General features: G+C 38.8%; 1 protein-coding gene across 1 annotated transcript in view; it reads left to right on the forward strand.

Moving 5' to 3' along the window:
• KIF16B (kinesin family member 16B) overlaps window positions 1-19,271 on the forward strand; it is a 139,338-nt gene extending 120,067 nt beyond the window's left edge. The window contains 2 exon segments of the mRNA XM_030944547.1: window positions 2,831-2,914; window positions 17,919-19,271. Of these exon segments, the coding sequence (XP_030800407.1) occupies window positions 2,831-2,914; window positions 17,919-18,077 (243 nt within the window). The 3' untranslated portion in view covers window positions 18,078-19,271.
• Window positions 19,272-21,672: the final 2,401 nt, after the last annotated feature.

Raw genomic sequence — 21,672 nt, forward strand, 5'->3', positions numbered from 1 at the left:
ATGTTTGCATTAAGTGTTTGGATAGCCTGAAACTCAAACCTGCAGAGTTTTGAATGTCTCTTTCTCATTTTGGTGGGCATTAGACTGTGGGCGTGTAGTGGAGTAGAACCCATTGAAATAACTGAGTTGTTGAAGTGATGATGAAATTTGTGGCTGGAGCATTTTCTGTCACGTAGATGGGTGGGCATTTGTTGTGTGATGGAAATGGTCTTTGTACTTTATTTGTGAGATAGCCATCTGCTAATCATTTGGCTAAAAGAGAAGCCAGGGGACCACTGGGAAAGTGTGGGACACAGAAATGTTCTAGTAGGCCTGAGGTTTGTGTCACTGGCCCCATAGAGATGCCATCTGCAGTAATTGATTAGTCCTTTATAACATATCTGCAGGATAAAACTCCTTCCAAGTGACATACATGTATAAATAGGTATATTCTATCCACACACTGGCACATTACAAACATATTAACTTTATATATGTATGTCAAGAATAGTTTGGCACATTGACATTCTGGTGGCTTTTATTACATACAAAGTATGCAGATCCCTACTTCTTGACCAGCAATAAACTCATGATTTTCATATAGGTACATGTTATGACTTTGAACATTGCAGAGCAAAGTTTACAGGCTGAGACCTTTGTCTTGCATATTAAATTCATGACTATAGTAATGGACTTTGGTTTGGTTTCAGAAATATGTGCATGGTATTGATTTGGGAGTTAAGAAATGTTAAAGCAATGCGAGTAGCTATTTCTGTTTGAAATTTTTCAACAAAACACATTGGTTTTATAAAATACAACTGGTTTTCTCCTAAGATACTCCCAGAAAGCTTAGGAAAGCAACTTGCTCATCCCAAAGTTATGTAGAATTAGTCCCCAAATTCCTGTTCAGATGGAACTGAATTTAGATAAGGAAATCTTTCTGATTTAAGACCTTGCTTTGACTCGACAGAGTAGGTCTGAGGATGCTGTAGTGGTAGGTTCATTGTGCAAATTAGTTTTTAATAAACACTCTTTTAAAATTCTATAATGTAAGTATTTATTAGCAAATAAATATAAAAAACAATCTCCCTATGGCCAGGAGGGGATTGTGGTGGTAGTTGTTTTACCTTGCTTGTTCCTGGTAGCATCATGATGCAGTACTGTTTAGTAAAATGCAATTTCTGCAGATGTGGGATATTGAAGTCCTTGAAAATATTAGCACTTAAAATAATTTATAGGTGAAGAAGAGAGTAAAGCAGTGAAAATAAGTGCCCAGGATATTATAATATAAAACGGTTTGGTTGCGTACTGTTTGTCCTGCCAACATGAAGAAGCAGGCACACTGAGAAGAATATGGTTGGAGAAATTTGAGGAATATAATTGTGACATACTGGAAAGATTGATGGAGAGCAGACATCTCTTCAATGTCCTCTGGTGCCCCATATCGCTTTTATCATTTTAAGATGTCTGGACATTTCTTTAAAATTGTCAAAGTTGGAGTTGAACCAGAGAGTGGGAATAAATCATTTGTATTGCAGAATTCCTCTGTATTTTAAAGATGCTTACATTCAATGTTAATAATGGAGCTCCTCATTTAAATCAGTGTATGTCTGCTCCCTGTAACCAGCTGTAAATTCTCGACAGTCCTGTATGTGCTGATAGACTAGAAAACGATGAATCTTTTTTGCTGGTTCAATATCATCAAACAGCCTGGGGAATTAATGCAGGAGGCAATTTTACAGAGGGATTTACCTCCAGAACAACTCCAGCAATTCCAGTGGGAGGTTGCATTATTCTACCTCATGATGTGAGTGCTGGGAAAAAAATGGGTTTGATTTACCTTCAAGTGCAAACACAATTTATGGGGAGAGGACCTGCTTTCTCCTGCATTGTCCCCATTAGCAAACCAAGTTCAGTGGTACTTTTACCAGCTCTTGAGCCTTTTTTATGTTTTCCAGACATAGCTCGCTTTAATTTGTTCAAGTATTTTATTTATTGGTATACAAAAAGGGGAGGCAGTTCCCTCCCTCCTTCTCTCTCTCTTTCTCTCTCTCTCTCTGCCTCCCTTCCCTCATAGGATGGAAAAAGAAATGAGGAGATAGCTTTGAACACCTCTCTAGAAGAACTAAAAGTAGAGATCTGAATAGTTGTTTTTAGCAGTTGTGCCATTGCCTTTTTCTCATTTTCAGTGTGATCAAGCAGGATTTTGCCTGCATGTGTGAATTTCTCTTCAGAAGTTGAAGCTGTCAGCTCCCAGCATGGACACACATTTGAATGGCATTGAGCTGCAGCTGAGTTACAAGAAGTGTTAGTTCAGGGCACAACAACAGCTTCAGGTCGTCCAGCAATGCATCTCCCAGAGCATGACTTCAGTGATAGTTCTTAGATCCAATGATCTTACATTTATGATAGAAGATAACCAAACAAATTAAACTACCATAATGTACTACCAAATTACACTGCTATGTTGGAGACCACAGATTTTAAGAGACTAAATGCAGTTTTTTAAGATACACTTTCCTGCAGAAATTGTTCTTACTTCCTATATGATACTATCACATCATATTGGATTGCAAATTTTTAATATTTATGTGGGCAAACAGTGGTGGTCCAATTCCTAAATTTTCTCTCAGTCACTCTCTTATGACAAAATGCATCTTTATCTCAGCAATACTACAGAGCAGATCACAATAACCTCAGTAGAAATGTAGAATGTGATACTTACTAATAGCGTATAGTGTGGCTCATGAATATTTGGCAGTTTCTTCTTCTTCCTAGTTGCTTTTTAAATAGAATTTTCTCATTTGAGCTTATCACTTCTGATGCTGATTCATCCTTTAATGTCTTCCAGGTTGCCACTTTAGAATTCCCCCCAAAGAAGCTCTTTGGGAACAAGGATGAGCGAGTGATTGCAGAACGAAGGTGTCACTTAGAGGTAATACCAATTTTTTACAGGCTTCTGCTGTGTGTTTGGGAGGAGTACTCCCTGCTGGACCAACAGAAGCCATTCCCACATGATAACATTAAATAGCCTGTTTGTAAGTATCAAGTTACTTGCTGCCTCGTTTAACACAGGAGATGGCAGCAGTACATTGCAAAGTGAGGAAACATCTCTTAAAAAATAAATTACTCCTAATCTAGGAAAAAAAAAAAACAACGAAACTCTTAGAGATGTTCATAGGAGATAGATTTATTTAAAGGGGAAAGGTGGTGGGTGAGGTAAGTGTTCACTGTAGACAGCTGGTGTCTGTGCAAGACAAGATCAAAAAAAATTACTGCTATTTTAAATGCAGTCTGTTAGTTGGAGATGTACCATTTTATCATAGTACATCCAAATATCTCATGGCAGAACTAAAGCAATATTTAGGCATCTTTGAGTTTTATTTTGTAACCCAGCTTTGTGAATGTATTCTTTTTCTTTTAATTAATTAAAAAACATAATTTTATTGCGGACAAGTTATTGAATTTGAGGGTTTGAGTTGTTTTGGTAGCTCTACAGTGCTGTGTGGATAGCATGATTTTGAACACATTCGGTCTTTTTATTTCTATGTTAATGCATGTTTTACTGCAGCCTGGGGAAGGAGGTGGGGTTTTGGGGAAGAAGAGGCATGATCAAAGACTAAGCTGTACAGCCTGCAACTATATTGCAGAAACGTGGGGATTACTTGATCATGCAAGTCATTAAGAATTATATTCTTTGTAGAGCTAAAATAGCATTAGGTAGAGCTTTAGAGAAATTAATATAAAAGTAGATTGCTTACAACTGGAATCTTTTTTAGGTGATTTGAATTTTTTCTACATACTTCACCTTTTCTTTGAAAACATCCTCCCCTTGACTTCTAATGTCAGGCTGTCTTACATGAAGCACAAAATGAATATTTTTTTCTTTCACATCCTCAATAGATACCATAAAGGCATGCCCATATTCCAGTCTAGTACTCAATTTGTGTATTTTTTTACCAGTAAAAAATTAGTCTCTTAACCTTTCTGACCTTTCATTGGTTTACTAACAGATTTTATTGTAATGATTTTAATGTTAAAACTGCTGTGTATAGCAATGCTTTGATCATGGCCACGTAGTACTTACAGCTTTACTCTTGTATTTGCGGGGTTCCCCAGACGGAGGAAGGAATGATGAATCTGACTCCATGTGCTTGGAAGGTTAATTTATTATTTTAAGATACTATATTATATAAAAGAATACTATACTAAACTATACTAAAGAATACAGAAAGGATACTTAATACTTACAGAAGGCTAAAAAGATAATAATAAAAACTCCTGACTCTTTCCAGAGCCTTGACACAGCTTGGCCCCAGTTGGCCAAAGAGTCAAAACAATTCACATCAGAAACCAATGAAACAATCCCCTGTGGGTAAACAATCTCCAAACACATTCCAAAGGAGCAAAACACAAGAGAAGCAAATGAGATAATATTGTTTTCCTTTTTCTCTGAGGCTTCTCAGCTTCCCAGGAGAAGAATCCTGGGCAAGGGGATTTTTCCAGAAGATATGACTGTGACACTTTATAGCCAGGTTTTAATTTAAAATTATATTGTATCTATTTAACTAAGTTAGGTTGTTAAAACTTTATTCCTATTATATAGGAATATATGGCAGCTGTTCACATGAATATGTTTTGCTGTGTGCCCCTTGGCCATTCCACTAAGTAGTCACAGTGGTGAGGAACTGAAGATCCCCTGTGGCTAAGGGCAAGTTAGATAAAGAGGATGAGGAGCCAAGCAAATGTTAGTATCCTTGCCATGAGGAATTGATTGCAACATGCTGATCAAAACCCTCCTGATGTCTCGATCTCTAATGACAGTGTTTTCTTTTCACTGTGTATTTTGCAGTGGTTTGCTCTGGCTTTGCCCATAGCCGGAGAGCTCACACAGCTGCAGCCTCCTTGGTGAAGAGTGAGAGAAACCACCTAAGCAGTGATGGTTTCCAAAGTCATGTAATGCTTTGGAGGCTCAGAGAATGTCTTGAGTTGTGCTGTGAAAGTGGCAGTCATGCCTTGTGGCCTTAATTAGTCTGTTGTGAGCCTGGAGTGTGCATCAGGGTATAATTAGAGTGGTAAATGGAAGGATTGTCTCTGTGAGGGACTTGGATCCTTGGCTTTTGGGAATTTGAGCAGGTGGAAGGTGAGAGTGTTACACCTTGGTATCAAGTAGAATCATGGCATGTATTCAGTTGACTTTCACACCTGATCCTGTTCCTTGATTTGCTGAAAACCCTTTGCAATCACTTTCCAGCTTCACAGCTGATGTGTTGGTACAGCTGTAGAAGGGTATAAAAGCTTGTTTGGTTGTTCCACTTGCTTACTCAAGAGCTAATGGCTAATTCAGCATTTTTAGAAAAAGCAAAGTACAGCTAGCAGACCAATTTTATTGAGCTAATTTTATTGACTAAAAATAAATGACAGCCTGAAATACCAGTCCAGTAAGTGTTCTGAACAAATATTCTTTGATGTAAGATTATTAGTGGAGCAGTCATCCTAGTGGTAGTGATAAAGAAATTGCTCTGCTCTTCTTTACACATTTTTTACATTAGATATTCATGCATCTTAAACAGGCTGGAACTCCATATCATATTTTCTGAACTTCTTTCATTGAAATAGCTTTGGATAGTTCAGTGCTTCCCACAGGTCATCTCTTAGCAACTGCAGTCCCCTGTGCCTAATTAGATTTCTCCCTTTGCAAGACAGTTTAGGAAGAATTTCATTTTTCTTATGAAATTCCTAGGATTCTTGCCACAAAAGAGGTACTGAGAAGAGCAGTAGGTTTCTGGTACCTTTCTAGACAACTAGAATCAGGGGGACTGGCTGTTGTGGAGCTTGTTTTGTTTGAAGATTGAGATGTAGTGTTACCTTATTTCAGCCTGGGTTTAGAAGTGGGCATATTTAATCATAATGGAGGTGAAATCACTTGGAGTAAAAGAATCCAGAGAGCCCTAAATTATAAGGATTGTGATTTTTAAGTAAGTTCAAGGTTTGTGTATAACATTAAGTTCTTTTATTTATCCTAGCTGGTACAAATGCTAACTAACTGAAAGCTTCACATTGCCTTGTTTGTAGGAAAGCACGTTACATGAAGTATTTTTGTGTGAGATGAACCTGAGAACTCAACTTTGATCTCCAGCACGATATGTAGTTGCACTGTAAACACTTTTGTTTTGGTGTTTGTTGGTATAATATCAAGTCTTTTGAACTGTATTTGACATTACCATAGAGCTTTGGAAAATAATGTGCAAGTTTTTACCTATACATCTTAAGAGAAAACATCTAAATTGTATTTAAAATTATCTGCCCAAAATACCCTATTGCAATCTATTAATTTAGCTCTTCATCAGGGACCTGTTGCAGGGCAAAACTCTAAATTTATTGTTTTGCAGTTAAAAGATTGTAATTTCACTTCAGAACCAACCTTGCTTGATTAAATCTGCCTTAAGTGACACAGGTGAAGAATTCTTCTGAGAGAAGTTAATGAACAGAAGTTTTTGTGTATCTATCCTTTCTTACAAATAGAAACCAGTAGGTAAGAGTATAGGATCCTTTTTGTAAAGTGAATTCAGATGATGTATATTCATTTTTTTGTATTTTTTTAAGGAAAAGCTTTGTAAAGGAAGTACTTGGCACAAGAGTCAGTGAATGTATCTATTCCTGTTTTAACTGCAAAGTATCTTTTATTCTTTGGTGAGTTGCTAGGTCTGTGGATGATGCTAAAAAGAAATTTTCCTGAAATCCCAGCTTCTATGGATACTGTGTTTCTATATCATACCATTCTTTTTTCTTCTTCTCTTAGACTCATGCTTTGCTGTAGTATTGATTATTTTTAAGATTATTTTTAGCCCTGTTTTCCCATTGTGCAGCCAGAGAAACTGGGCAGGAGCCTAAGCTGACATAGATTGAGCTGTGTTTCTTGACTCTTTGGTCAGAAGCCTTGCATTCATGGACTTTCTTTCTTGCCCTTGCTGTTACCAATGTGTTTAGCAAAAAACAACTTTTATGCCAACAAAATCCAAACAGGTTGTTGCTTAAAGGAAAACAAAAACTGTCCCAAGCCTCAGGCTGTCTCCTTGTCTCTGTTTCCTCTTCCCTGTTCTCAGGGCTGCATTTCCCCAGGTTGGTTTGCAGACAGCAAAGGGAGGAACAAGCAAAATCTCTGGTGGGGTTTTTAGGGATCAACAGTTGGTTAGAGTGTGGTGCTGGTAACACCAAAGTTGTGGATTCCATCCCCAGACTAGCCATTCCATGAAGAGTTGGACTTGATCCTTGTGGATCACTTCCAATTCAGAGTATCCTCTGATCTGTGATCTAGAAATAAAGCTCAGCAGTCAGTAGGAGTCATGTGTTGTCTTTTGCTGCACTTACAGAGCTCAGGGAATAAAAGCCATTCTGTTAACAGTATTGTAATGTGAGCCTGTGTTGGGTTCTGTAGAAGCATATACATCTTCCTGGCATTGCCTCTGCTCTTCTTTTTTCTTGGCATTTTGAACCTCTTTAAAAGATAGACATGCTCAATTTATTTAAGATTAATAATATAATTGTCCTTCTCACTTCCTGATGTCTGCCAGTGAGGATTTCAATGATAGGTGTTAATGCAGGAGGCAGAAATAAATCTTGAATGAGCTGCATAATTCAATTTTGCTGTCCAATCTGGAAAACTGTCTGGGGAAAGTATTGTAGATGCTGAACTGGCTGTAATATTGCTGTTACCTTCAGCCAAAATTAACCTTCCAAAATTAGATTAACTTAGAAGTCAAATCCTTTGTTTAGTTTTTAGTTTGTATTTTCACTTGAGTTCCTTTGGAGGTGATGATTTCTAGGGTTTTTTTTAATAGGGCTCCAAATTTAGCTGTGTCACGTTTCCCCTTTAAAAGTAACATTATGCTGAGATGGCTCCAGAAATCTGGTTCTTAAGGAAAAGGGGAAATAATGGAAATGGCACCTTTTTCTTGAACTTGGATTGATTCTTGTTATTTAAGTGTCTTATTAGTATTTAAATTAATACCTTGGTGGAAGCCAGCAATAGAAATGTCTGAGAAAGAAAAAACCCTCAAAATATTTGTCAACAGATTTGAGCAAACAGAATGTTTGAATCTGCCTCAGACATTGAGGTTTTCCTTGAAGTCATGAGGACAGAAACATTTTACTGTGATTTTAGATTATTCATCACCTTAATATTCAGTATAAACTGCATTAGTGCTCCCCACAAGTCTTTGTTTCACTGCCCCATTCCTAAATGTATTTAACTGAGAAAACCTGTGCTAGTTCATCACAGAATTGATGTCTGTATTGCAAAAATCCTATCAAGTGGGGTTAGAATTACCATTTCTGTTTGATTTTTTCCCTGACTGACACTAGTCACAAAGCTACTGTATAGATGTTTGTTCAAAGTGATTACTAAAAGGAAATTATTAGACACAGGCATCAGCTTCCAACATCCCAAATGCCAGAGCTTTCTAAAGGAGCTTTATGCAGCTGCTCACCAGCCTGGCTCTTACAGAATGAATGTGTGCCTGTGACATTGTGGTGGTAATTACTGTTCTTAGCAGAATTTAGGTAAGATGGACTTCAGAACGTATTCAGAATACAGCTTGATACTTACTGGAAAATAAAAGGAAACTCTTCTCTTTTTTCACAGATATGAATGCACACCAGTAGCACTGCTGGTGCAAAAGCAAGCCACTGCAAATGTTGGTGTTTGATATCCTAGAGAGGATTGTTTCATACCCATAGTCTGAGCTACAGAATGCAATATCTTGGAGTGATGGCTTTAATTTCCCACTAGAGGAATAGGGATGCAGTGGGATCAGGGAAAGAAAGAGCACAGATGCATCCACAAAGACAAGAGGAGAGCGTGTGTGGCCGGGCCTCATTGTGAATATCAGTTACATGAAATCCATGTCATAGATAATTTTCTAATTTAGGTATGGTCAGTCTGCACCAGGTGCCTTTCATATCCTCTAGTAACCTGCAAAATTTAAAACCAAAAATAACTGCTTTTCAGCAACAGCACTGAAGTCTGGCTGGCAGACAGACTTTGCATTTAGCCATCTGAGGGCAAGTTCATATGTCAGGTTCCCATTTGTCACCACATCATTAGGGCTGCCCAAGGCACGTGGCTTTTCTGGTTTTGAAGCATCAACCCTCAAAGAGGAGTTGCAAAAGTTCTCAGCAGCAAAGCATTTAACCTTTTTTTTGGGTGGTTCTGTTGCTTGTGTGAGACCCTGTTGGGTTCAAAAAATAAATAAATAAAATTAATTTTACTTCTTGGGTGCAGTCACTAGATACAAAGAAGCAGAGCTTTGCATAGGTCAGCTGTTGATCCCATACCAATAAAATGTTACTTTGATTAAATACTGTAGACCTTCAGCTAGCCCACAACAATGCAAGACATTATTCTTGTAATCAAAACACACGATAAAGATGGTCATTTAGAAGGAACAATAGCCTGAGGTTATTTTCTGGATAAGTTAATTTTAAGCTCTGGGTTGACAGGCTACTGAATGCAAAAGGAATGGAAAGTGTGGTCTCGTTTTCTCAAGATCTGGGCCTCATTCAAAATCAGGTCTGAAGCCTTGCTCTGCAGAGCTTACTAGAGGTAACTTGGCATAATATATATATTTCTTTAGAAGAATTTTGGTGTTTCTTTCTTTAGGTGTATAGCTTCAGGTCCCTACCTCAAAAATTATCTTTTGTGATCAAATATTTGTCTCCATTGCAACCAATTAATTCAATAGGATTTGCAATTTAAAGGCCTTTTTATTTTTCCCTTTTCCTTTTTAGATATTTCAGAGTATCAGAAAATAAGGAGGTATGTTTATCATGATTTAGTGAGTTTGGAAGGTGGGGCAGCATATAGTTTGAGCTCCAGTTTAGCTGCATATCCTAATGTGTTTTGCTGTCAGGATGAACTAAATTTCCCAACATACTCCTACAAACCAAGTTTTCAAGTTGTGTGCCTTCATCACAATCTCCATTAATGGCTCTGCACATACAGATGTGGGCAGATGAATAAAAGGAGTGGTCAGCCAAGGACACTGGGTTGAATCTGGTACTACCCCTTTCCAAAGCAAGAGTATCAGTCATCCTCCAGCATGGGATTTCACCAGAGGAAGCAGAGGGAGATGCGTGTCATGTTGTTTGGTAGGTGTTTGCCCGGCAGATGACACACTGTCGCACACCCTGCTGGCCCTGGGATGCATGCTACATTCAGTCCTGTTGTTCCTTCTCAATAAATTTTGACAGGACTTGTTCTGATTTGTGCTCTTCCTTCACTAGGCAGGTCTGTTTTGATCCTTTCCAGGATGGTCATTCACTTTCCAAAGAAGACTCACACCAATGGACCACCTGTAAATCATAGCCCTTGCTGCCTTTTTTTTTTGCTTCCCTGCCAGCCTACAATTCAGTTTTCATTAGAGCTGTCTAAAGCCAATAAATGTAAGCTTTTACCATGCAGACATTGTAAGAAGTCCTGTGGATTTTAAACAGATTATAGGCAGAATAAGATTGCAATTTGGGATGTAGACTGACTTGAGAAGTTGATTCAATTGATGTGGCATAATAGTAATTCAGCAGAATGTGCTCATGCCATTAGACTTGCACAGAAAAATGTTCCAAACAGCTATAATGAATAGTTAGGGTTTTGAAAACCTGAGAGAGCAGTTTCACCTGGAATCATAACTGGTATATCTCAGAATGCTTGCACATTAAGAAAATTCAAAAAGGTATATGAATTTGAGTAAATTTCAGTACCACCTTGGGTAAAATTAAATTTTAGTGTCACTCAAGCACTTCTGGAGATGTAGAGGTAAAATCTGCTTCACCTGTACAACTCTGGAGGAAACTAACTCTGATTCAAGGAATCTACATCATGCTGTGCATGAAAAACATAGAGAGACTTTCCCAAGAGGCTAAAAATCTAAGTCCCAGTATTTTTAAGTGCAATTTAGCTGCTTAAAGAAGCTTGATTCTTACCTGCTTAGTTCTAAAGTCATTTAGGTACCTCTAAACATGCCCAAAGGGGTGGTGTATGGAGGGTGCCTATGGAATTCACCCCAATGCAGCTCAAAACTCCTAACTTTCTGAGCTGAGGGAAAAACATGAGAACCCAAAAAGGGAAGGAAAGCCATTGCCTAAACAAAGACCAGATAACCCACAAACAAATACCCCATGGCAAAAAAAAGCTGGAAGCTGCCTGAGAGTGCCAGTTTTAAAAGCACCCACGATAACAACCTCTCCACACACACAAAGTTCTCATTTTGGTATTCTTATGATACAGTAACAATACTGGGGGCACAGATAGAGATGGAATACAATAACATTATGGATTACCTCAGGACATTCCACCCCTTATCCCATATTGTCTGATTAATGCCCAAATTAATAAATTTCAACTGTAAACATATCTACACATATATCTACACATATCTACATATAACTATATACAAATACAATTTCAGTGGTCACAGTGGTCACTGACCATCCCCCCAGATATGGACACAGTTCATTTGGTCCATGACTGATATGAATGGACAAGTCCATGGTAATTAAAATATGCAGTGGCAGTGACATTCAGCAACCAGTGGTACATTCCAACCTTACAGGCTGTTCTCACCCACAGTCAAATCCCCCTGAGGTGCACAACGTTTCCCCAGCCCTCTGCTTAACCCACCAAGTGTAACCAGGTCCTTGAGCAAAAACAATCCCATAGATAGGCTTGCTCAAGGCAGACTGAATCCAAACAGTCTTTCCTGACATAATTTCATATGCACAACAGGGACTTCATGTCTGTCTGCTGTACAGGGGTTTGGATTGGGCAGGGCCAGCTCAGTTAGTGGAATCTCTGGTGTTAACTAAGTGCTGATGCAATTCCCTCCAGTTAAAGCCCCTTCTAAGTCCTCCCCCCTTAGATATAAAATGAACTAGTTTATGAAAAATATGTCCCAAAGAGTTGTTTCTTGGCCTTGATTCCTAAGAAGAACCAAGAGAGGCTAGAGGCTTTGGAATGTGTTTTTCTGCCTATTAGGGTAGGGAAGAATACTGGGAAAACCACCTGTGAATGCAATAATAGGCTACAAAGCTACCAATAAATGTGTAAAAGTACAGAGAATATGTAAAAGAAAAAAGGCAAAAAATTAGCCAGCATCAATGTGACTATTGCAGTGGTGATTTGCCATTTTCAGACATGTGGGTCTGTCTTCATTCTCCTAAAAAGCGCGTACACAAATTGTCTACAACTTGAGCAAGGTCTCTGGCACCAGGGACAGTCACATCTGCAGGCAGTTGTCAAATTTTGCTCCTCAAGGAACCCTTGCAGAGCTCTGGCAGTGTCTAATTTTGCAGGGTTTTTTGTAAGGAGAGCCCAGCCATCTGGGTCTTTCAGCAGAAGATGATGGGCCAGGTGATCCCATCATAATTACCAACATTTTCTCTCCAAGTTTTTCCACAGAAATAAGATCCTTCAGGCACTAGGTAGTCTCCCAAGCAGTAAGTCTTTTCCCCATTGCTCTGAAATCACAACTGCACAGAATGATCTGAGGATATGTGCAGGAGATGAATGTGTTCAGATCCACAGGTGACATTAGGTACTTTCTAAGGGGCCTGAAATATCACTTGTGATATTGAATTTCACATGCTGTTCTGCTCACCTGCTCTACTCAAATCTGCTTTATAATATCTTGCAATATATGTCAAGGCGTTGGGGAAAAGAATTGAAGCTTCATGTTTTCTTTGTTAGAAAAAAAGAAAAAGCCCACAAAAGAGCCAAAATGTTTCTGAGCAAGTTATATCTGGTGAGTGGAGAATTGATCTGAATCTGGACTTGGTGGAGGTGAAGGTATTAGTTGTAATCTGGTAAGGTCCCCCATAATTTTGGATTGCTGTCCTCCAAAGCAATGTTGCCTCATATTCTATAATCTTGCTATCTGCAAATTCATTCCCTGCTTGCTCAAATTTAATAAATCCAGAAATGGACTTGAAACTATGTGGAGGCTCCCTTTGCATGCCTTGTCTTTTAAACAGACCCTTGTTTTTGTGATCACAGATTGGAAGCAAATCACCTGCCTGTCTGCTTGCTTTGGGGTAGAGTCTTTCTTGGGAAGAGCTGACTCTGCAAATACCTAATTACAACATAATGTGTTTTTTTAGGCTGAGGGAATGTGCTTCTGTCTGTCTGGCTTTGGGGGTTTTTTGTATCCTATAGAAAGAGCTGTGATACCTGTGTATGCTTTGCTCTATGGATAATTCAAATCAAGATCTGGTTTAAAGCCTGCAACACTTAACCCTAGTCAACAGAATAATGATGTGATTGGTGCAGGGAGGAACTAGCATGTATATTAAAGGGAGAGAGGAGCCTGTTAGAAATTAGATGAGCAAGTCCTGCCTCTGTCACCAGTGATCTTCTATGACCTTGTGGTAAAGCTTAGGCTGTCCAATTGACATTAGGTCTTGAAAGGGTGGTATTGTTTCACAGAAAAGGAGCTATTGTCTAAAAAAGTCCCCAAAGCCTTGTAAGATTTATCTTATTAAACTTTCTAGTGCTTTCAGCTCTGGCCTATATTAGCAGGTGGTAATTCTAATGCCAGTTTTAAAAGTATCTTCTAAAGTATTTTAAGCACTGACTTTTTTTTAGGAAATTGCTAGAAATAGAAGTATGAAAGCAAAAGCTCGAAGTGTTTTTACTTTCTGGAAGTACCAGAGTTGATGAGTTTTTAAACACGCCAAATTTTAATGAAAAAATCCAATTCTTGCTAAGCTCTGCTATTGGTCTCTGAGGCTATCACTGTTAGCAGTGGATTAGGAGAACAATGTCACTGAACTGAATTCCTCTTTAATATGCCACAATTGAAAGGATGATAAGAAGACTTTCACATTTCAGAAAGCTTTTTGATTGTAGTACCTTTAATAACTTTAAATTAAGTTATGGCTTTACCATAAAATGTATAAAATTATGAAGTCCCCACATCACAAAGTAGTGCAGAAATGATTAGAATAACTTTGTTGTGCTGATGAATTGAGCACAAGATGAGCACTGGCCTATTGCTAAAAAGGTGAACCCTATTAAAATGAGTTTTAATAAGCTTTTTAAATGCTTTCCATTTTGCTATTCACATAATTAAAAGGGAGGGAAAACTACTCAGACTAGATAAAGAAAGAAAAGCCTTTGGGCCTCATACCACTTTCTCCAGTTTAGTTTCATTTGCAGAGTTAAAATTTGCAGGTGCAGCTGTCATAAATTTTAAGTTAGAGGGCTTGAAGGTTGTATTGCCTTCAGAGAGGGCAAGCACCACTGCTTTTCCTGTTTTGGGTGAGTTTTTAACCTGCCTTTCTGTGGTATGTTCAGGGTCTCCAGGACGAAGGAGGAATTGAGAATCTGACTTCATGTTCTTAGAAGGCTAATTTATTATTTTATTATGTTGATATGATATGATATATGATATGACATGATATAGAATGCTATACTAAAACTATACTAAAGGATAGAGAAAGGTTACAGACAGAAGGTTACCAAGAATGATAATGAAAACTTGTGACTGCTTCCAGAGTCCTGACACAGCTTGACCCTGATTGGTCATTAAGTAAAACCAATTCACATGAAACCAACCAAACAACCACCTGTTGGATAAACAATCTCCAAACCACATTCCAAAGCAGCAAACACAGGAGAAGCAATGAGATAATTGTTGTTTTCCTTTTTCTCTGAGGCATCTCAGCTTCCCAGGAGAAGAAATCCTGGCGAAGGGATTCGGCAATTTCAGAAAATATGACAGTGACAGCTTTCTATCCTTGTTTTGTACATGCAGAGTATTTCTGTTCTCTGAGCTGGTGTTCCTGAGAGTGTGTGTTTAGCCAGAACAAGCAACATGATGGATGTATGAGTTGCCCATTTTACATCTCTGTTACAGTGCCAGGGTCTTGTGCCCTCACACCAAGCTGTTTACAAATGTATCATTAGGATATTTTCCAGCATAGCAGGTCAAATGCTATTAGTGAAATGAAACTCCAAAGTGCATTTGGAAGAACACTGATTACCGGACTAAATAATCCAGAACAAATGGCCAGAATCTAACAAACAAAAATGAGTAATAAAACCAAGCGTGTTGGAATATTTTGGCAGTTAACTAGTTTTTTCTTTCCTAGATAATCATACAAACCTAGAAGCTATTAAACAGTGATTTGCATGCCAGGGACAATGTTGCCATCAGAAGGAAATCACATCATTAATATGTATAAAATTTGGACCTCTGAAGGTATCCTGAGCTTGCCAGTCTCTGCTAAGAAATTTTTTTCAAGGACATATCAAAAGAGTTCTGTAAATAGACAAAAATTTTATCTGCTGCTGGAAATGGATTTTAATACAAAAGATATGGAAACAGCTCTCCTCCTGTCCACTGAGAGCTGGAGAGAAGATCCTTTCATCCAGCTTTGCTCCTACTCCAGCTGCTTGCAGTGGCCTCCTGGGCTGAACAAAGTCCATGCTGAATCTCTTCTGGATCTCTAAGGAACTTTTCCTAATTTCTGGCACTTGGTGTTGATGTGCTCCTGCCCCTCTCCCAGCTTGCTGTGACTCTCATCCTCTCCTTGTCCCATCTGAGTTTGGGAAGCATCTTTCCGTACATTGCAAGGATCACTCTTTTTCTCCTGTCACTTTTTCCACTTTGCTGTCCGCTGCAGCCAACAGGACAGAGCAGCCTTCCCCTGTAGTGCCCTGCCACAACTCTGATCAATGCTTGTGATGTGAGCACTTGTGCCATCAGTCACTGTTTCCCCACTCCAGGGGAACACTCCCAGCCAGCATCTTTGGGCAGAGCAGCCTGTGTTTCAATGAAGCAACAGCTTCTTTGTGTCAAGGGCACAGCAGCTCTGGGCTGTATTAACATACCAGCATTGCAAACAGGGTAAATGCAGATCTGGGTTTTATAAGATGGCTAATTTGTTCAGAGGTGGTTGTTGAAGAGCACATAATGTCAAGCCATATGGCAGGAAACCTTCATACAAAATTAATTCCATCATTATCTGTTCATGTCTGCTTGTTGCATTTTCCCAAGGATCTTTTTTGTGTTCAAAGAATCTGTGATAGTCACTCAACTCTGGAGCACAGATGTGGAAAAGAGGTGTACCTGCTGTTCCTTGTGTGTCACCTAAGTGTATGCTCAGAGCAGAGGGATTTTTTACTTTGCCATTAGAGCTATCATGCCAAAGCAATGAGTAATGGCTTTAAAGAAAAGGCATGACAGTCAATTATCTGGCCATACATACCAAGGTGAATGCAGTAGGTCTTGTGATGTGTCCAGTGAGATATTTTGGTACCTTTGAGCCTTTGGTGGTCATAAACTAGAATTACTGCAGTAACTTTTCAGCACAGTGCTAAAACACTAACAGAATGCTATGTTTTACATTTCATTTTCTACCATATTCATCCTGCAGGAATTACTGTTTTGGGACTTTTTGTAAAGAACCCTCCTTTGAGAACTAATTATGAAAAATGTTTCTCTCTTTCTCACTTTAAATTACCTCTTAGTCTATTGCAGTTCATCTTGAAGGCATTTTTGTAATCAGTCTTTTTCATGAACATTAATACAACCTGTGGCAGGTCTGAATGAAATAGAAAGTTTCACTGTTTCTGCCAGGAGAGTAGTTTTTGTCTCAGCTGCTTTTTTTTTGTTTGCTATTTTTTGTTTGTTCTTCTTCTTTCTTTAATACTGAAACAAGTGGTTTCTTAAAACGATAGCAGATTGTTACAGTTTGAAGGAATTATTCTTGAGAAATGAACGAATAATTAGGACAGTTTTCTGAACAATCCACTTCCATGACCCCAAAGCTCTGCATTCAAATAACTAAATGTTGTGTTCTTCAGAGGAGAATGTGCTTCTCTGGCTTGCAAATATATTTCCTATGGAATCCAAGACCAGTGAATGATGTGAAAGTTCTCTCTTTCTGTGGTCAGTTTGTAGTACAGAAAAGGAGTTTATCCCTGTGCTCCAGATGAGATGTCCCTTGCAGGGGTTTAGGTGACACTGGATGCATTTGTAATATCTATCTGATCAAACCTTTTGCCTAGTGTTTGTTCAAAAGTTATAAATTCAAGTTATTAAGTCACACATACCTGGAAAGTTGCACCCAAATGAATCCACATATAATGGAAGCATTTTCAGGTTTGTGAAAACCAGCTGTGTTAATGTACATCCCCCAGTTTCTCTAGGTACAAATGTGACTGCAATTTACACAGTGGTTGGTGAATATTGACTTATGGGAAGGAAAGGAAGTGTCTCCCATGTGCTTCTCATTAGTAAGGCCAAAAAAAACCCAAAACCCCAAAAAAACAAAAAAGAAAGAAAAAAAAACCACCAAAAAAACCCCACCAAAAACAAAAACCCCAAACAAACAAACCAAAACAGAAAGGAAATTTTGAGGGCAGCTCAATGAAAAGATGCTGGTAGGTTCTGACATAATATGGAATTCATGCAAATCTTTCTGCAGATAGCCATCATCAAAACAAACCCCAATCAATGCAAGGATTGTGGAAGCTTTATGAAGGAAAGATTTTTAAAGTCCTTTTGTGTATTATGTGGGGAATATCCTGCAGCATGGATCTGAGGTTTGCACCTGCTGTGTTTGCTAATGCTAGGCAATCATATTAGCATGTCATGATTCTATGACTGCAGAACAGACTAGGAAGCATCATGCAACCACAGAATAAAAGAGTTGCCAAGCTGGGCATAAGAAGGAAGTGGAAAATACTTCTTTTCTGCTTTTCCTCAGCTTAATACAGACATTTCAGTAGACTGTTTTATAAATGTTGATGGTTATTGAAAGGACTGTTCACATCCCATGGAAATATTTTTAGGGTTTTTTGCTGTTCATTTAATTTTTCAAAGTGGCTGTAATAAATTTGATCAAGTAACCCTTTTGACATTTTATATTTCATTCCACAGAAATACCTCAGGAGCTTTTTCTCTGCAATGCTGAAATCTCCATCATCTCCACTGAACATTGACAAAGTGGGGCTAACTTTGTCAAAATACACCATCTGTGAATTCTCACCCTTCTTCAGGAAAGGCGTTTTTGACTACAGCAGCCACGGGACCAGCTGAGTTTTGGGCCAGGATCCTTATGCTGGAGGAGTATAGCTGGAGTGGTGCCTTCACTTTTGTGCAGGAGGAATGAGGGAAAGAAAAAAACCTGTGTCTCCTCCATACCTGGAAACATCCAAACAGCCCCAGCTGGAGACAGCCAGGCCCCCACGCTAACCCGTGTCCTTTACCAGCTCCCAGGGCAGTGCCTGCATTCTCCTGGCATGGGCTGTACAGACATTCTTGTGTAAGTTGCTCTGTTAATAGTGTACAAAGACTCTGACTCTGGTAATGAGTTTGGATCCCCTTCTTGGCAGCAGTGCTTCCTTCCTATTTTCTCAGATAATTTGTTCAAGAGCATCTCGTGTTTACCATGGCAGTGTGTCATGTTGACAGAGGGTTTCCCAGTGGCCTTTTGGTTTCTGTCCAAGCTGTTCCTTAAAGAACAGCTCCTCTTTTGTTTCTTTATAGCATAGTGTCATGTTTAAGGTAATGATCATGCTCCACTGTTGTTTCATTTTCTTTCCCTTCTAGATACACTGAGTATTGACTGTATAATTGTATAGTTTTTCTCAGAAGAATTAAAGGGCCTGGGTAACTTGAATGCTTACAAAAATATATGCAGCAGGAAGAATATAATTTGAACCCTGTCAGAGTCCTCCACACTTAGTTGTTTGGAGGCTGAACAAATCACTCACCATTAATAAAGAAGCAAAGGAAGCAATAGTTACCAAATAACATCTTTTCAGATTTCATAATCATTCAGACTGGAAATGAAAATTCTGCACTATACAGAGCTCTAGCTATGCATAAAGCTGATGCAAAGTGCTATATATTGTTTTATAAATAGCTTCTTCACAATAATTGTAAAACCTGAGGTTTATTTGCATCAGTTAAAATTTACAGGATTTAAATAATAGTACTTTAAAATGACTCAGGATTTATTCAGACTTGCACATATATATACAGGTAGAACTAATTTTATATTGCTGCAGATTCAAAACTATGTATACACTGTGACTGGAATTATGTGTATATGTTAATGTATAATTGGTTGTATAAAAATCAGAACTGAATTACTTCCAGTTATTAAAATGCATAATGAAAGGTAAGTTTTGTGTGCCATTTGTCCAGAGTGTGAAGCATTTTTTCTGAGTTGACACTGACCACTGGTAGGTTGTGGTAATCAAACTATTTCATGTCATTGAAAATTGTTATTAAAACCTAAAGTAGCAACACTGGTGGCATTTTTATTTCATGACCTAAATTATAGGAACAGCAGCATTTCACATTTAATATGATATATCCATGGTCCTGAGGGAACTGGCCAAGGCAGTGTCTAAGGCACTATTCATCATGTTTAAGAAGTGATGGCACTCTGGGGAAGCTCCCTCTGACTGGAGAAGGGGAAACATAACCCTCATTTTTAAAAAGGGAAAAGAGGAGGACCCAAGGAACCACAGGCCAGTCAGTCTTCCCTCAGTGCCTGGCAAGATTATGGAGCAGGTCCTTTTGGGAACTGTGCTAAGGCTCATGGTAAATAATGTGGTAATTGGAGACTGCCAGTGTACCTTCACTAAAGATAAATCATGCCTGATGAATTTGCTGGCCTGCAGGAATAGTGGGAATGGCCTTCAGCTGGTTTTGTTAGATATTGGGAAAAAATTCTTGGCTATGGGGTGGTGAGGCACAAGTTGCACAGAGAAGCTGTGGGCAGCCCCTTCACTGGAGGTGTTCATGGCCAGGCTGGATGGGGCTGTGAGAAACCTGATGAGAAACACCAGGGAGGTGTCACTGCCTGTGACTTCTAAGGTCCTTCCCAAACCAGGCCCTTCTATGATTCTGTGCTGATGTATAAATATAACTGGGTTCCATTACTAAGCACAACCTGCCACAATAAGCATCTTTAATTAAGATTTTAAAAGAAAAAAAAAGATGGATGATTTAAATTTTGAGAGTATTTTTATAATTTTAATTCATTTCAGGGAAAACAAAAGTTAGGGTAACATTTCTAGGCCCTATTACTAGCAGGGTAGGATTTATTGCCTTTGAATGTGTCTGACTTTATCTGATTCTAACTGACTTAAGTATCTTAATACCTTTGATTGGGAAGTTAAGCATTCTGATCAAACCTGTTGATTCCCAAACTTTTTTTTTCACTGGGTCCTGGACATTCCTGGACTCCTTCATGCACTGGAGCATTACCTGCCTGTGCTTGGTCACTGACAGGGACCTGATCTCATGATCCCTGCTCTGCCCAGTGCCTTTATTACACCTCTCCAGGCTCTCCAGGGCCCTCTGTGCACATCTCATCCTCCTGACCACAAGGCTGTGTCTTCCTTTCCTTCTTCCCTCTGCCATTTGGCTTTGCTTGTGCTTCCCAGATCAGAAGGTGGAAGTTGGGTCCTTGCTGGGTTCCTGTGGTGAGCTGAGTCGCTGGAGTTTGGTGTTGCAGCAGTCAGTGGAAGACTGGTAAGTGCATGTGGTTGTCTTGCTCTGATGCCCACATGAGTGCTTCAGAGGTGGAAATTAGGGATGATCAATAAATGACTCTGAATCTCACTTCAAAGCCAGTGACTGTTCTGTTTCTCCTTCTCCCTTGGCCTGTTCCCCTTCCTACCTCATTGCAATGAGGTATGATAAAGAGTTAATGCCTCAGAGTCTTCAGAAGAATGATTTTGTGTAACTGTAGAGCATTATTTCCTGGGTGCCACTTCTGTGAAAGGACCTAGCAGGCCAGAAAAGGGTAAACTGCTTTATCTGCTGCACTGATAAACCCATTTCCTGCAGTTGTCTTTCCTGAAAAAGTACCAGTGTGCCAAGCAGAACTCCATTGCACCACATGGTGAATGCTGGTTATGAAAAGGCAAAAGCAGACAGGACTCCTACAGGTATTTTGTGTCACTTTGGATTTGGAGAACCTGTTTAAGAAAAACTCAATGTGATAAAGAGTTAAGTCAAGTGAAAAATTTGAATATTAATTTTTTTTTCACTTGAATTTAAAGGAAGACTTGTACTGGCTTCCTGCCAACAGTACAAATTGATTCAGGACCAGATGCTCCAATGGTGTAACCTTGCCATAAGATGGTTAATTTATGTTGTCTAGTTTACCTGACCTGCAGTGTTAGATGTGTACATTGCAAATAACAAAGGTCTATTAATCACTCTATTTACAATGTCATCAAGTTAAAAGCTACAGAGTTGTGAATGTAAGCATGAGATTAGGATCCCAACCCCCAGCTACCATTTTTTCCCACCTTCTTACCTATCTTTCACTGGTGTCCAGAGTTTAATCAATGATGGGAAGCTCAGGCTAAGCTAGGAGGCATCTTTGAATAATTACACCAGTAAAAAATATGATGGCAGTTTATAACCTACAGTCTTTGAACTCAGACTTCAAGAGAAGTTTCCAGTAGAAGCTGAAATGCATAGAGCTAGCCATTTTACAGATGTTCCAATTGCATTTCTCTGAAAATATCCTCAAGCTCTAAAATTGTCCATTAATTTTATTTTCAACATACTGACACTTTCAACAACATTGTGAAAGTTATTTTCAGGCCTGATATGGGTGGTGGCTTTTTTTCCAAGTGCCTAAGTAATTGAGAAATGTCCTTAA

This window comes from Camarhynchus parvulus, chromosome 3 (genome assembly GCF_901933205.1).
Source record: "Camarhynchus parvulus chromosome 3, STF_HiC, whole genome shotgun sequence".
NCBI lineage: Eukaryota > Metazoa > Chordata > Aves > Passeriformes > Thraupidae > Camarhynchus > Camarhynchus parvulus.